The 17,169-nt window shown below is 39.2% G+C and overlaps 1 protein-coding gene and 3 pseudogenes across 1 annotated transcript; 1 reads left to right on the top strand and 3 right to left on the bottom strand.

Moving 5' to 3' along the window:
* The first annotated feature begins 350 nt into the window (after nt 1-350).
* Nucleotides 351-3,225, top strand: LOC148722990 (uncharacterized; annotated as a pseudogene).
* Nucleotides 3,226-3,235: 10 nt separating this feature from the next.
* Nucleotides 3,236-4,891, bottom strand: LOC148722989 (uncharacterized). The gene has a single exon (XM_088734288.1). The coding sequence runs from the start codon at nt 4,880-4,882 to the stop codon at nt 3,692-3,694; it is 1,191 nt and encodes a 396-aa protein (XP_088590414.1). The 5' UTR covers nt 4,883-4,891; the 3' UTR covers nt 3,236-3,691.
* A 3,673-nt stretch (nt 4,892-8,564) lies between these two features.
* Nucleotides 8,565-11,010, bottom strand: LOC148722988 (uncharacterized; annotated as a pseudogene).
* A 382-nt stretch (nt 11,011-11,392) lies between these two features.
* LOC111344417 (uncharacterized) lies at nt 11,393-12,311 on the bottom strand (annotated as a pseudogene).
* Between the last annotated feature and the right edge of the window lie 4,858 nt (nt 12,312-17,169).

Genomic DNA, 17,169 nt, shown 5'->3' with positions numbered 1-17,169 from the left:
ACATTTCTCTGCATCTGAGCGTGATTTTAGAGGTCCCGAAAACATTGATTCAGCGTGTTGTTTGAAACGCCTCCAATTCTCTCGAAGATTGTCGCCAATCCTTTGCATTTTCGGTACATCGACGCCGCTAAGTGCCATAGTTTTACACCTGGTACCATGTAATGACTCTGAGTGGGTTGCTAAATTAATTCATTCCAATAATTAAGACTTGACTTACACGATAACTCAACTACTGACCCGAGCACGTGGAACGCTCTCTGGCACACTCAACAAGGCGCATGCTCACTCATTTGCATAAATGCATCTCGTTACACCATGAACTAAGAGGTGACTAAAACTAAGAGTATTGGTGACTTGCATGTGACGTCACGAAAATCATGCAAATTTGTGACCGCCATTATTGTGCCCCTCTGAGGTGTGAAATATATGCTAAGCAAGTCCAGTTCTATAGTAATTCTTTATTCGTGCGTTAAAAATAGCTTCTAAATGATCTTAAATGTCGGTACCAGTTCTATCCAAGTATGCTGTGTCTCTTAAGGATGATGTAAAGCAACGATATATCGAAAAGATAGCGAAAATAGGCATTGATCCGGTCACGATCCCCGAAGAAGAGCTCGATGCAGAGAATTTACCTCCGGTTGAACAGTCGGACTTGTTTAGTTTCTTGGTTTTAGAGACAAGTTATTACACGACCGAACAGTTTAAAAATTACAAGAGTCTAGAAGCTTACAATCAAGTGGTATCCGGGTTTGTTGCTTCAGTCAAAGGTTACCTGGTTTTGGAAAAGCATGTTGTTGTTGCAAAGGTTCGCCATTCACAACGAATGAATGACTCTCTTGTAACTATTTGGATTATACATGGGACAAATGGAAGAGTTTTTTCTGCGCATTGTTTAGGATGTAAGGCAGGTTTGGCTGAATCGTGCTCTCACATCGCCAGTGTCCTTATTTACCTAGAATGCTGGACGCGAATTAATGGGAAGCTAGCTTGTACGCAAGTTAAGTGCACGTGGCTCCTTCCAACGTACGGCGACAAAGTGGCCTATGCTAGAGCAAAGGAAATCAATTTTACTTCAGCTAAAAAGCTGAAAGAAGAACTAGACAGTAAGATCGATTCTTTTGATGGCAAAGATACACGCTTCGATCAAAACAAGACTGTTAAACCAAAGATCACTTCGAGCACAATTGTTTCAGCACAAGAGGTTTTAAATTTTTATGAAAGGCTCAATAAGTGCGAAACAAAAGCTGCAGTGTTAACTTTAATTGACCCATATGCTGATCAATTTGTATCAAAGAGCCGCAATGTACCAGTTGTAACTGATCTTTACGAGCCACGTAATTTAGATCTTAAGTATACAGAGCTGTTGAACAAGTGTTTAGAGGTCGAAATTAACATTTCTGAGGAAGAAATTGAAATTGTTGAACAAGATACCAAGACCCAAGCAAAGGGTTCAGGGTTCTTCAGACATCGTGCTGGTAGAATTGGAGCCTCTGTCTGTGGTGCTGCCTACCATACTAATATTGCGCAGCCTTCACAATCACTCATACAATCAGTATGCTATCCTCACTTGTTCAAACTTAACATCAAAGCAGTTAAATATGGTTGTAAGTATGAGGAATCTGCCATTAGAGCTTATGAACAGGTCATGAAACAGCAACATATAAACTTTGAACTCAAGAGATGTGGACTGTTTATAAACAAGGAGTATCCTTAAATTCATGCAACACCAGATTTTTTAGTCTCTTGTGATTGCTGTGGGTTGGGTTGTGGGGAAGTGAAATGCCCTATTTCAATCAAGGATGGCAACTTTAAGGAGTATAGTCACAAATCAACATCCCGTCTTGAGGATGTGAATAGAAAATTGAAGCTTAGAAGAACCCATAATTATTACTATCAAGTACAGCAGCAGTTATTTACCTTACCTGAGAGAAAATTTTGTGACTTTGTTGTCTTTTCAAGAGATTCACAAGGAAATTCTCAAATTGTTTGTGACCGAATAAACCCTGACACAGAACACTCAAAGAATGTGTTGTCAAAGCTTGAAGTTTTCTGGAGAATTTGTATCCTTCCAGAGATGCTTGGAAGGTGGTACACTAGAAGGTGTGATCAGCCTGACAGAGTGCCTGATGAGAATGCGATTTGCTTTTGTCGAGGGAGCCATAGTGATGGAGTAATACCCTGCAGTAATGTTGATTGTCCTTATGGAAAATTCCATAAAACATGTTTGGCTTTAGATAATGTGTCGATACCTAAGAAATGGTACTGTCCTCATTGCTGTAAGCTTTCACAGTATCAGAAAGGAAAGAAAGCCTCAAACCAAAAAGTGCAATCTACAATCCATCAAGCTGCAATGAAATATAATACTATTTGTGTTTGTAATGGCAAGGCATCCACTATAGATAGGCTGGTTGAGTGCCACAACACTACCTGTAAAAATGGGCATTTTTTTCATTTGTGGTGCTTGGGATGGAAAAGACTGCCTAACAATTCCAAAACAACCTGGTTGTGTCCTGATTGCAGTGGAAAGAAAACCACTACTACCACTTCTGCTTCTTCATTACCTGAGTCACCTGTTGCTTCAAACTTATCAGACGATAATGATGATGATGACAGTGATATTGAGATTACGAAAGTGTCAACTGGCTCTATCAACAAATTCAGTGCTCTTAAGAGGTTAGACAGCTCAGACTATAACATTATCAAAGATCCTACTGGATGGCTTACTGGGGACATTATTCAGCATGCTCATGTCCTCATAAAACAAGAAAATCAATCAATTGGGGGTTTTCAGCGCCCAATTTTGGGTAGAGTTAGAAACTTCGATGTAGAGTCTGGTGAATTTATTCAAATCTTACACACTGGAAGTGATCACTGGGTTTGTGTAAGCTCAATAGGATGTACCCCTGGCATAGTTAACCTCTATGATAGCTTATTTCATCATGCCATTTGCCAAGAGATTGAGGAACAGACAAATGACCTACTAGGTGGGAATTTGATCAGTCTTAATTCTTTACCTGTGCAGCAACAAAATAATGGCAGTGATTGTGGTGTGTTTTCTGTTGCCTTTGCAACATGTCTAGCTTTTGCTACAAACCCCAGCCATGTTACTTTTGATGTTCCAAGAATGCGCTCCCATTTGTTAGCTTGTTTCAAAAGTGGCAGGATAAGCATGTTTCCATTTATTTAGTAACAGAGCTAATAACAATAGCTAATTTATAACATTGTGCCATTACTGCAAAGGCAAGAATGTCTTGTGATTTTTTTCTGATGTTTGGTTGCCATACAGAATAGTAGGAAAACAATTGTCACATATTGTAATTCTACGTTGCATTTGACACAAGTGTACAAATTATTGTTAAACACATGTTCAGTCAATATAGAGTTTTGATAGTAATGTCCACATTTATATCTAGGTACAGTACTTGTACTAATTAGGTGAAAACATAAATATGCCGTAGCTTCTTTGCAATAAATGTACTTATTGTCACTTCCCCCTTTAGTTTCGGAACAATTAGTAAATCTTATATATTACAAATACATGTTTAAGACATTTGTTCAGTCAATTCATTAAAACACTCACATTTATTTTTATTTGACAGTAATTTAATCATAACATTAGCAAACAAGGATTTGTATTAAAAAAATGAATATATGAGTATCTTGTCCTCCAATCATTGCTTTCATTGTCAAGTCAATCTAATGGTACAATACATGGGCAACAATTGACAAGGGCTGAACAAACTCTTAATATACAGTCAATTAGAGGTTCCTGGCTCTGTGTGCTACTTAAAAATTTTGTAGGTAGTGTACCTTCCAATATGGTATACTTTCGTCGCAGCAACCCTATCACTCTCTCAACGTGAATCCTGACACTAGCTATTCCTCTTGATCTTTCTACATCAACTGGATCTAGTTGGGCCTTTCCTTTTGTAAAAGCAGGAATGACAAGCTTCCCACTTTTTAATCCCACGCTTTCAGAAATCGTGAAACCTCTATCTGCTATTACTGTGTCTCCAGGAACTAGCTTGTCTAAAATACCACAGTTCTCTGCAATGAACTTATCTGATGTTCGTCCACCCCAAGCTTGAGAAACAAATGATATTGTTCCTTGGGGTGTTATACCTATGAGTACCTTGATGATATTGTGGTGCTTGTATGAGCTGAATGTTTGAGCTCGAGCCAGTAGATTCGATGGCTTTTCAATAAAAACTTCAAAGCAGTCTATTATCACAGTCACTTTTTGTCCGAATGTGTACTGAAAACACGTTGGCATGGTTTTCCATAACTGGTCTTTATTAGGCCAATAAATAAAACAAGAAAGTCTGGAGTCCATGGCAACTATCCAGGAAGTAAATATCCTTGAAACACTTGAAAGGGACACAACAAAGCGGTATGCTAAATCTTGCAATGGCATATCCAAACGAAGCTTCATTAAAACCATAACAAATTCTTGGAAGCTACTTAAGATTGTAGAGCCATGTTTTCGTGCAACGTGGGGAGCTACATGTTCAAACACTACCATAAGTACTTCATATGAGGGTAATCCAGTATAAAAACGGATTTTATCCGAAGAATCAAAAAATCCTTCGTCTGGAGCTCGATAAACAGAGCTTGTAAACATGTAGTTGAATTCATTAATCTGTGTGTCGGTATTTGATGAGCCTTCGCAAACTATTTCAAAGTCCTCTGTGGACGTTGAGTTTTCGACCATATGTAAGGTTGTCTCCCCGACCGTCTCACATTCGCCATCATAAAAATCTTTACTGCAAGAAGGCTCAGAGCAAAGTAACTTACCAGTAGATGAATCGTCAATACAAAAATCAATTTTCTGAACAATTGATCCGCTTTTATCTAGCTCCTTTCTTTTCTTAGCCGCTTCCATTTCTTGGCGCTCCAAGGAACGTTTCCTTCGATCTTTTGCTCGTTCGGCCCTACATTCCACTGCTTCTCTTTGTAGATCTTTCTTTCTCCTTGCTTCTCTGTAAATCTTTCGGCTTGCCTAGGTTTACAGTTGGCACCCAGTCAACATTGTATTTGTCCCAAACAGCAGCGGCTTTGCCTGAAACAAAGTGTAGACTGCAAACGCGTTCGCTCTCGAGCACTCTCTTTTCCTTAGTATCGCCTCGACTAACTGCAGAAATCCAACGAGTTCTTCGCTCTCTGGTTAGCTCTTCGTGTTCTTCTCCTTGATTTGAAACAATCTTCGGTATACAATGAAATTTTCTTTGATGTTTTCCGCTTTTAGAACCGCAACCAACGACTATACAATGCACCATATCTCACACTTCTTCTCCATCTACTATCATTGTTTACCTTTGAAGGGGCACAAAGATGGCGGTTAGCAACCGTTGTCAAGTGTGGTGTCTCGTGGGTGAAAGTCACCAATTCAAATATTTCTAATACTCTTAATACTCACTTAGATGACATTAAGATATCTAATCACCTTGGAGATTAGATGTAGGTCGGTTTAGCAGTGTATAAAATGTGTTTGTATATAGTAAAACAGTAGATATCGTTGAGGGTACGTTCTGATTGGCTGTTCAGACGACGAATAACCTTTGTTATCCACCTCCAAACTGTTAGCACGGGATTTAAATCGGAAATTTTTGTAATCGTTGCAGGAATATAGAATTAAAATCATATTTTTATGCTATATCATATCACTGTTTTAAAATATATGAAAACAACTATTTTCCTCAGTGTCAGTGGCCAGCAGTAGATAGTTACCTCCCCTTTTCGCGGCTCGGTAAATACCCAGCAGTACCTTACTTCACTTCGGTAAATAGCCATTGATTATTAAATGGTAATGTTAGGATGTTGACACCTTTTTTGGTGATTTTTTAAAACTGGTGGTTTCTGTTGCTTGAGGCTCATGAGTCGATCTTGACACGAAACAAAAGAGAACGTTAATTGTAGAAACTCTTGCAATCAGAGTTAAGAGCTTTCATTTGAAATACCTCGTTTTATTATCCAACTACATTCCGTTGAGTACAAATAACGCCCTAAACGAGTATAAATACCACGCGGTATTTGTACTTCAGATTACCCGTTAGACAGGTTTTCTCGCATCGCGCAAGCGAATGATTGGTTCGAAGTTACGAAAAAAAATATATGACGGACAATTTGAATCACATTTCTGACAACGAAGAGTTGGAATGGCTGGCAAATATAGATCCAAGTTTATTAGATAAATCGAAAGAAGAAAAACAGTTAGACGACCTGGAAATTTCTTCATTTAGTAAAGAAAATAGAAACAGCAACACGACAAGGCGCCGATTCCGTTCCGCTTCGCATACTTCTGTTACGCACTCCCTGTAAATAAATATCCGCGAAAGTCGCTCGCACTGAAATAACAATTTGGCGTGTTGGATAATAAATAACGTATTAGACGTTTTTTGTGCAGTATCGCTGAGTATTTTTACTCGTTCTTTTTATTTTGACTCGCCTTACGGGCTCGTAAAAATACGGCACAACTCGTAAAAACACTCAGCGATACTACAGAACAAAACGTCTAATAAGATATATGTGTGATTGTTACTTTTCACCTACACGCTTATAAATAATTGGTTCATGCATCAGCATCGAAATCTATCTAAAATATATCGTCCTTCGACCAATACAAACTCAACTGAGATAACAACAGTTGAAACGCTTATTCCTAGCTTGAAAAAAATGTTATTTTTAGGTACAATGTACTTTGTCTTTATTTGGCTGTTCAATTGGTTTCTCTTTTTCTTTCCGTGTACTTTTTCTCCGAGGGTGGATGGGGGCTTCAAATGTGACATCCGACGCTTACTGCGTAGTAGACTAGGTAAATTTTTGATATCCATATTTGAGCGAATTAATTCCTACCTTCTGAGAGTAACTTATGCGGTCTTCAGCTTTAACATTCGTCAATTGTGTTCTAAGTTTGCTGTCGTTCTTGTTGCTAACGATTGGCCAGTTGACGCAGGTCTTGTCGTTTCCTCGATGAAAATGTCTTCTGTCTGTGAAACCATGGAACTCTAGAATGAAAATATGTACACGAGTTACTTTGTTCAAAATTAAAGTCCGCTAATGCCTATTTATTGCCTACTGAGATTCGTACTTTGGTGAACATTGATTGGCATGATCATTAACGAGGACACGGCGTGGCCAAGTGGCTAGGGTGGTTAGGGTGGTTAGGGTGCTGGACTTGTAATGCAGTGTCCCGGTTTCAAATCCTCCACCCTGCCACTCACTGGACTTGTTCTCGGTTACCCCTAGTTAAAATCCTCGGCTGCGCTCTGTAAATAGCCCACTGGTGTGCGTCCAGCTGCTGGGGATTTTTAAGCACCTAGTTAGTATACATTGTGGCTGAAAAGTCCCTGAGGAGAAGCTTCACTTTACGTATATCTTTTACGTATTAACTTACTAAGTTACTTTACACATAGATATCCTGGATTGATGCCATACATTTTTCCTTGGCATCCTATGCTGTTATGCCGCCTGTTGCCTAGCATCTCTGCACAGTTTTCTATGTTATGATTATTGGGTTCTCCTTTAATCCAACGCCATCGTCCAGGTGGCGTCTCGTTGATGATTCTATGCTTTTACTCAACCAGCACCACGTATGAGATCCGTGAACCATTTCCAAGCCAGTAAACTAACGCCTCTTTGTTCGCCTGAGTTTCGCGCTCACTTTCTTGACGAAGTGTCATTCTTTCTCGGTTTCCATGGAGACAAGTGAACTATGATTTAACTCGCTGCATTTTTTCATGGCTCCCTTCCAGCCATCGTTTTCTTCTTGGAAATAATACTTGGAGCAGTTCATAACTACTACTTTATGGGAAGTCGACCGACTAAAGAGAAAGAAACGAAAAACAAGGAAACATTATCTGATCGTTCATTGTAAATCCTCATAAATAATTGAATAATACTTTATGCTTCTCGCTCGTCATCTTAAACTAACTTAACGAGGGGTGACGCATAGCCAAGGTCGAGCTCTGTTTGCTGGGAGCAAGTAATGAAACTGAGATCGAGAGTTCTGCCATAGATTGGCCACAATCGTGGACGTTTATTTTCTAACAAGTCAACTGAATCACATAATCTTAAATGGTAACTTATTTCCAGCAAAGGTGAGGGCAAACCTGCCAAAGCCCTGTGCGAGAAACAAACAATGGTCGCCCCACCCTAAACCATGGCAATGTGCCCTGAACGAATGCTAGTTAAAAGAGGCAACCAAGCCGCCCCCTGCTCACCTGGTGCCCAATGAGAAAACAAATATTATATCACTTAATAGTAAATAAACACCTGATAATCGAGAGAGACAACACTGAGACAATTGGCCCCTGCTCAAGAGTTCAGTGCCATATCTCCAGTCTAAACACTAACACAAAAGTGCTTATCATCCGGAATGAGGATTAAACACAGCGCTTGGAAAATTGGCCCCTGCTCAAAAACCCCTGCGCTGAATTTGATTTTTTTTTTAAATAAATGAATTAATGGCTTATCTCTCTTTGAAGGTCAGTAGCGTACAATAATTTGACCGCTGCTCAAAAGAGACTGCACCACATCGTGCATTGTAGGCATATGGTACCCAGCTGCTAGTTTGAACCTATAGAAGGTGCGCGAATTTACCTGAGAAAGGCATTAGATTTCCATCTCCCAAAGGCCCTAGTCTGGGCATCGGACATGCCCTTGGAAGCTGCCCAGGATGCTGCCACGGTGCAAAAACTATGAGATTTATACCCTGACACGTCCAGATCACAAAAACCAAGTGAATCGACTAAGGCCTTAGTAAAAACATTGCGCGAAATTGGAGAGAGATCTGGCCAACAAAGTAGTGGACCGGGAGAGGTTCCCCTTAACTTTAAGTATGTAAGTAATAGATTGACAGGGCAAACTGCTTGGGCATGATAAATAAAAATATTCACAGGTTGTGCTGGATTACGATGCTTATAATGTCTTAACGTGAGCTTAATTGCATCAATGCTATCCCCGTTGGTTTTTATGAAGCTAGCCTAGTTAAGAAATGTTAAATTCTCGTTAGTTTGATTTGGTTGACATGTGATCTCGCTGATCCTTAACTCAGCAAAAGGTAATAGCATACATACCCTGCAACAGCTTCCTTGTGTAGAGTGTTGACTAAGTGTGAACACAAGAAGAAATGATGTTTTCAGGAATTGGTAAAGAAATTGGGAAACGTGAGTCTCTCAAAGGATTAAGTTTACTATAACCCCTTACAGTTAGCTTTGTTATGTCTTTCTTTGTCGGGTCAGGTAATCCCGCCAATCGATGAGGAAACCCTAAAGCTGAAATGTAAGTCAATACTGTAGATTACGCATATTTTTGCTCTGCTAGATATGTAATAAACAACGCCAAATGCTCAGTTAAGATTGGAAAAATTGGACCCTGGGTTTTTAACTTATCTGTCAGAAAGTGTCGGTACAGATACCAAAGCCTACGGTGAATGCTCAAGGAAGTGGTGCTCAAACTTGCTTCTAGCAATTGTGTTAAAATATCTCCCAGTTCTCTGGTGGCAGGTGCACCGGCAGAGGGGTTGGCTCTGGGTTCATACTCGGTGCCAGGGCTTTGAATTTCTCGACCTACAAACGAGATCGAGTATCAGCTAGTATGTTCCGTGCACCTTTTATATGTCGAGCCCTAAATAGAATGTTGTTTCTAAGACAAATGAGCACTAGTGTACGGAGCAAGCTTAGCAGTTTTGTTTCTATTGCTGTTGGTAATGCAAACAGTGCTTTCATTATCTGTTATGAAAACAACTCTTTTCTTTTTTAATTGGCTGCACCACACGCTTAAACACGAAGGCGCGCTATAAAAGGAGAGGTGCCTTAGGTACCTCTGGACCATTTGTCAATCAACCGTCGTGTGATGTAGAACTCTAAGAGTGATGTCAGCTTGAGCTATAGCTAATCCAAAGCAGTGAACAGCGGGCGCATTCCTCGCAATGTTTTCATTACAATACAAGAATTTTTGAGATTTGTATTTCCTTTCTCCAATGGAAACTGACTTTATTTGTGGCGGTAAATTTGAAATCGAAGTAATAAGTGGTTCACACGTTACATCATTGCCACCATGCTGGTGGAAGTAAACATCTCATTAGCTCCATTTTTTCGTGTACCAGGCACCTAATGGACCTCTCCTTTTATAGCACGCCTTCGTGTTTAAGCCTAAAACTATTGGAAAAAATTCCAGGAAGCTAATATGGTGGTCCTTCCAAGAGTCTGGCCATGCACCAAATGCCCACTGTTTTCCGAAAATAACACCGTAACCACTACATTGTGCTGAATCAGTGAAAAAAGGGAAAGCTGTACGAAGAGGCTAAGTCATCCTCAAGGAAAAATTATTTTCCATTGAAAGAGCTCATGGAGGTTTCCCAAATCCGTAAATATTTTTGGCTTCACTTGTTAAGCGTATGAAATGATGAAAATGCTTAATTCCAATGGTAAGATTGATCAGCCTCCGAAGAAAAACTCTCCCGGAGTTACAACTGAGATTGCAAAATTCAATAAGCTAATCAGAGATTGGAGCTCCTCAGTGTGACTTTCTCCCTCTCAAGCAAACTACAAATTGCCAACAAACATTTTTTAACTTTTTCATAAGGCTGCATAGCTTCATTTCTACTAAAATCTACTTCAATTCCAGCAAAAGTTAAGACTGGAGAAGGGCCCTGAGGTTTTTTTCTGGTGCCATAGGCACTCCCGCATTCTCACAAAATGTCAAAAAATTTTGAAGGTTAGCTTTACATATGTCTAAGGATTCAGCCGCAATTAAAAAATCATCCAGAATATCAATAAAATGTCGGATATCGAGTTTGTTATGTGCAACCCACTCCAAAACAGTGATAAGCATCTCAAATGTTCTACATGAACTAGCTAGTCCCATTGGCAAGGAGCAATCTACATAATAATTACCCTTCCAGTGCATACCTAATAGACATTAATCAGCAGGGTTTACTGGGTTTATACGGAAAGCACTCCTAACATCAGTTTTAGCCAGATGGCAGTTTGGTCCTATTTTCTTTATCATTTTTACAGCATCATCTACTGATACATAGTGCACTCAACATAATTCTGATGTAATCAATTCATTCACTGAACCTCCGCATGGATAAGAGAGGCGGTGTATCATGCGATATTCACCTGGCTGTTTTTTAGGAATGACCCCCAAAGGGGAAACTTTCAAGTTATAAAATGGGAGCTGAACAGAAGGGCCCCGAATTTGCCCCTCACAGATTACCTTGTCCAGCTTACGGTCAACAATCTCTGAGTTTTGCAGTGCTGATTGCAGATTCGATGAATTTCTGCCCTGTTGTGTTCCTTGAAAATTTAAACGAAAACCATAAACAGAATCTAATAGTAGCTCCTACGAGATTTGAGCATCATAGCCTTCTAAATAAAATGCCAGCTTCTCAACTAAAACTGGTGTTGGGAGTGCTCCTCCTGTTGGAGACAGGTTTTTTCCCTTGCCCTGCAGACTAATTTGGTTGTTGGAATTTGGCAATGGGATGAGACTGCCGACATCGGAAACACTGGTGTTTAAAGAAACATCCAGGGCACTGTACTCCCCTATGAAATCTCCAACAATAACCTTTGGGAATATAGATACCCTCACGCCTAGCTCCCTTTGGATGGTTAGTGGGCTTGTCCCGAAAGGAATGAGATCTTAACCAGAGCTCGGAATGAATTTGATCCCATGGGGTATCCTGGGATTGCCGAAGTTTATGAAAGTTATCGTAAAATTTCCAGTTCGCCCCCAGGGTAGCAATGACAGAACCATATTTCATCAGAGCAGGGGTGTCTTTTGGGGATCTCTCTGTATAAATTGCAACGTATATCTGAAACTTTGATGTCCACAGCTCAATACTATGCAAATGATGCATCTTCACATTTGGAGCAAGCATCACTGACGGCTGGCCCCCCCTTTTTTGTTTCAAATTTGATGGTATACTGATCATCATATGTATTACTTATGTTGCTCTTGAGTAATAAGGAAAAGTCGATAAACTCATTAGCCCATATTTGGCTTTTAAGTTTCTCTGGCACTATGTTCCTCAGAGGAATTGCTTCTGAGAAGAAAGAGTTCTTACTGGTAAATGCTTTTTTTCCTGATTGCCAATCACGTTGTCAATCATCCTCTGCACAGTTTCTTTGACAGCACCTGATGCTTCCATATCTGGCTGAACCTCTGCGCTGCAGTCATTCCTGAACCTCTGCGCTACAGTCATGTAAGGCGGCTTAATTCACAGGAACTGCAGATTCCTCGAGGTGACGGCGCCGTAAAACTCGGCTGCTGTGGGTGATGTGGCCTTCCACTCAAGGAATCGGAAAGGATTTCAGAGCAGTTATACCTATTGGTTGTATTTTACATCATAACTGTTTTGTTCTATTTTTTTAAACACGAAACTACATATAGTACAAGTATTGGCTGCGTTCGATTTTTAGTACCCTACGTAAGCTTACAACGTAACTGAGTGTGAAACCTTCAAAACTCGGACTGCATGGCCATTTCGGGTTCTCTTTGATAAGGATTTTCGTCTCTGCTCACGTTTTAATGGTTGGACATAGTACAAATTGGCAGATAGCGTGACGGCATTAGCTCAGCTCCGTGCTCTATACTCTGATAGAGCACGATCTTTCAACTAATGACAGCGTGCTTTCTATCCAAACTTTATTATAATTTTACTTTTCTCCCTTTCCCACCTTAAAATTTCTGGAACCCGCCCATTACGACCAACTTACACCGAAGGCTCGTCATCTCCAGGGGAACAGACCCCGTAATCTCAGCTACTTTGATAAAGTTTTGTAGATAAATTATAAGGAAGCCCCCTTAGAAAATCGATTGATTTGTGACTAGGAGCAAATCTGAGAAACAAATTATTCCACCTAATCGCAAGACCACTCCACAATTTCTTGCTTGTGACAGTATCAGTTGTTAGGTTTCTTGAACAGACAAATATTTCGGGAAGCACCAGTCCTCCTGGTACAAAAGCTGTTACTACACGAGGGAAGACGTCAACTGAACAAGATATCCCTGATGTATCAGGTAAATTCAAGGATATGTAAAAGAACAATTTTTTTTTTATGAAGTAGCAGAAGTGTTTGTTTCGATTCTGTTTGATTGTTTGTTTTTTGTTTTTTCTATCATTGTTTAGTTCGTCTGTTTACTTGTATGTTTTTGTTTGTTTGTATGTTTGTTTTTTTTATCAAAGCAAAGTAGATTTCTTTGGACTTCATAGTGATTTTCCTTGTTCATTCTTACGTTTAAAGTCTGTTTTTGGGCTTGAAAATTGGACAGGTGGTAAAGAATTCAGTGTTAACAGCCAAGAGCACTATTAAGGTTTAAGCATATCACGATTCAGTGTTATCAAAAATTCTAAAGTATCGATGCCTTAAATCCAGGATCTTCAACAAATGTCTTCACCCCTACCACGGCAAAACCAACAGAAGAAGTCCTCATGGAAAGAAACAGCAGTTTTTCTACTACAGTAGTAGCTGCATCTTTAGGCGCAGTGCTCTTCGTAGTGTTGATCATTCTTATTGTAGTCATATTGCTATGGCGAAAGAAACTTCAGGGAGAAGGTAAATAGCCTCTAAGGGTTCATTAAATCATTGTTATGATTATTATGATTATAATGGTAATTATTATTATTATTTTTATTATTTCATATATACATACATACATACATACATACATTTTATTGTGTTTTAGGATAAAAGTACAGTAACATGCCCGCGGGTAGCAAAGCTAATCTAGGTGGGTCATGTTTACAGGAAATAGATACAACTAAATGCAGCTAAAAGTAACGAGAGAACTAAAAAGCTAGAATTGACAACAATGATTAGAGACTACTGATAAACTAATGATATTACTAATAATAAATGACAACAGTCTTGACGGGAGATTACTGATGCATTAAGCGATATAATTGAATACATATCAACTGATCAATCAAGAGGAAGATAAATTCGACTTAACTTTTTGAACGATTTGTGGAAGATCAATGTAACAATCTTCTAAAGCTAGGATCTCAAAAAGTGTTTGTTTTATTTTCCTCTTGAAGACATTTTTTGAAAGTCTTATAAAAGATACAGGCATTTCAATCCATATTTTTGTTCCGATTCTAGAAAATGAATTCACTTGAATTGAGAGTCTGGAACTTTGTACGTAAAAGTTATTAGAGGCAGAGGATCGAGTATTATAAGAATGAATGTTAACAACATACCCTGTTGTACCATCCCCTCTAACGGTAGGTACACTCCCGAGACGATGATTTTATTTGATGAAACATAATTTACAGGGAGTGAGAATGGCTGGCCAGGCAAGCCTGAAAAAAATTAATGTAATGAAGAAGAAGATGAACTAAATTAAAACAAACACCTGAAGAAAACATCTTATATGTAAATATCAACAAATCAAAATAGAAAATAAATTAATAGATAGGATTAAAAAGTGGACATTTGAAACCATTTACTTGCACGGTAGTAACGATGAGCTAAATTCACATGTAGCAGGGGTTTCGATAGCATTCGGGTGGTGGGTAGATTCACCCGATTGTGATGCGCTGGGGCACCGTGACTACACTTGAGTGCTGTAAATTCACTTGTATCTATGGAGCTCTGTCATTTTTATTAGGAGCCCAAGCTTTGCTTTTGCTTAACCGTGCATGATGAGGAAATGAATCAGAAATCTGTGCTGCTGACGCTATGATATCGTTGTTTGGAATAGTACCAAGTAAAGGTGAGGGACAACCTATAAAAACAGTAATGTAAATTACAGTCGCGCAAGCCTCTACAATAGATCATGAAATTATATACAGTCGCCTACCAGAATTGCACCCTATTTTCTTTTTAATATTATTATTATTATTATCTTTATCATTAATATTACTTTAAAATAATTGAAATAACTTTTGTCTTTAATTAACCTAATACAAGAGAATCGGTTAGATCCAGTTTGGTTTCCATCGAAATTTTTTTTTAACTATGAACCTCTTGTGCCAATTTCTTTGTTCTTTTTCACGTTCTTGTGTCATCTGGAAATCTGTAAGTACCACTGAATAGACCCATGGCTAGTCAGAATCTACTTGTTAAATACTTTTTAAATTTTGTTTGTTTTATTATTATTTATCAAAATCACTAGTCTACGAGGACATTATACATAGGAAAGAAGCAAAATAATCAAGATAAAAACGGTAAAATAGCAATTTTACAGCACAAATAAAAAAAGAGAAACGTGAACGCCATTTACATCGTATATTTAGTCAACAAAACAGATAAAAACATGTCATAGCATGCATTGATGACGCATTTACTTGTTAAATACGATGTTAAAGTGCTTCTATAAAATACTTTGTCTTCATGGCTAGGAGGATACTTAAATCCTTTTAACTCGACCATAGATATTTACCAGATAAAAGGATCATATTCGACAAGACATACCTATCGAGCACATAAGACCATTATTATCCTTTTGAATCTAATTATCCCCTTTGTCTTTAACGTTGGTTAGTAACTGACGTAGTGTGGTGATGGGTTTGTGGGCGACGCGGATATTGAAGGGTAGTAAGATGCGCGAGATGTTTTCAGACATACCTTTTATGTATGGTATGGACACAACGACAACTCATTACGGACGACAGTTTACAGGAAACCGACACACACCGACAAATTACTAGACGAGTCATCCTACAACCCTACATCACACAAAGCCACAACTATCAGAACTCTAACACGACGCGCACAACTAGTATGCGACTCGACAGACAGCTTATCCGACGAGAACAAATACCTTCACCGTGTTTTTACGAAGAACAACTACAACAACGACTTCCTCCGACGAAACACTCACCGACCCACTACCACTACCGAAACAAACGACACCGCAACCCCCTACGACTACAGAAACCATACCATACATAAAAGGCATGTCTGAAAACATCTCGCGCATCTTACTACCCTTCAATATCCGCGTCGCCCACAAACCCATCACCACACTACGTCAGTTACTAACCAACGTTAAAGACAAAGACGAACCGAGGAACAGACAGGGAACGATTTATAAGATCAATTTTTCCGACTGCCAAGCCTCCTACATCGGTGAGACTGGTAGAAACCTCACAACAAGACTGACTGAACACAGACGGGCGACGAGGAAAGGTGATGTCAGCAATCACATTGCTGAACACCATTGACTTACCAACCACAACATTGACTGGGACTCTGCGCAATGCCTAACCTACAGCACTGACTATTTTCAACGACTGACTCTGGAAAGCTGGTTTACTAACTTAGAACAGACTCCCCTAAACAGATGTCAACAACTACCCGCTCCATACAAGCGACTCATTCACGACATAAACATCACAAACGACCGAAAAAGAACGACCTAACTTTACCGACAGATCCAAACAGACCAATCACGACCGACTTACGTCACTTGAGTCTTACAGCCAATAACATCACGGCAAAACCAACCGATCATTTCACACGAACTGGAATAAGAACATTCTACTGACAACAGTCATTCACTTGACTCTGATGATGACTTCCGCACAGGTTGTCGAAATGTCAGTCATTACCACCGACAACAGTCCTTCTCAGGACTACACTCACCCGGACGATCAGGTTACACCTTCACATGTTACCCCCGGGTTCAAACCGTTTACTGCAAAATGGTTTATAAAGGTAATTATCTGAGCGGTTATAATGCATCCAAAACTAATCGCAGTTGAATGTATAATTATCTTTTTAGGAGCCACAGGCTATCATTTCACTATTTCATAAAATACTAATAGAGAGATAGAAACAAGAATGAAAGCAAAGGAAAATTAAGCGTCTCCTTTAGTGATCTAAAGCTAAAAGAAAAGCTGACAATAAAAGTTATCAGTAAATGAGCGACGATGATGGTGATGATAATGATGACAATAATGGTGTTGATGGTGATGATAATGGCGACGATGATGGTGGTGATCATCTTCTACTTAGCTAACTGTCAAGTTACTGGTTGTAATTGTTAGCTTCATTAAAACTTGCAGTAAGTTTTGACACCAAAAATTTAACTGAGTAAACATTTCCCTTTTTTTGTTGCTTATTAAAAAACGCCTTTGCAATTTCTTTCACTTTGGATGGACATAAGCTCTTTTCGTTGTAACTGTTTAGGTTAGATATTAGTAACGCTTCTGTCAGA

The sequence above is a fragment of the Stylophora pistillata genome, chromosome 9, assembly GCF_964205215.1.
Source record: "Stylophora pistillata chromosome 9, jaStyPist1.2, whole genome shotgun sequence".
Taxonomy (NCBI): Eukaryota; Metazoa; Cnidaria; class Anthozoa; order Scleractinia; family Pocilloporidae; genus Stylophora; species Stylophora pistillata.
The sequence above is the reverse complement of the archived record's forward strand: the minus strand, read 5'-3'. Positions and strand labels throughout refer to the sequence as shown.

Excerpts from the sequence above, each read along its gene's own strand:
- LOC148722989 (XM_088734288.1), bottom strand. The coding sequence starts at position 4,882 with ATGGAAGCGGCTAAGAAAAGAAAGGAGCTAGATAAAAGCGGATCAATT.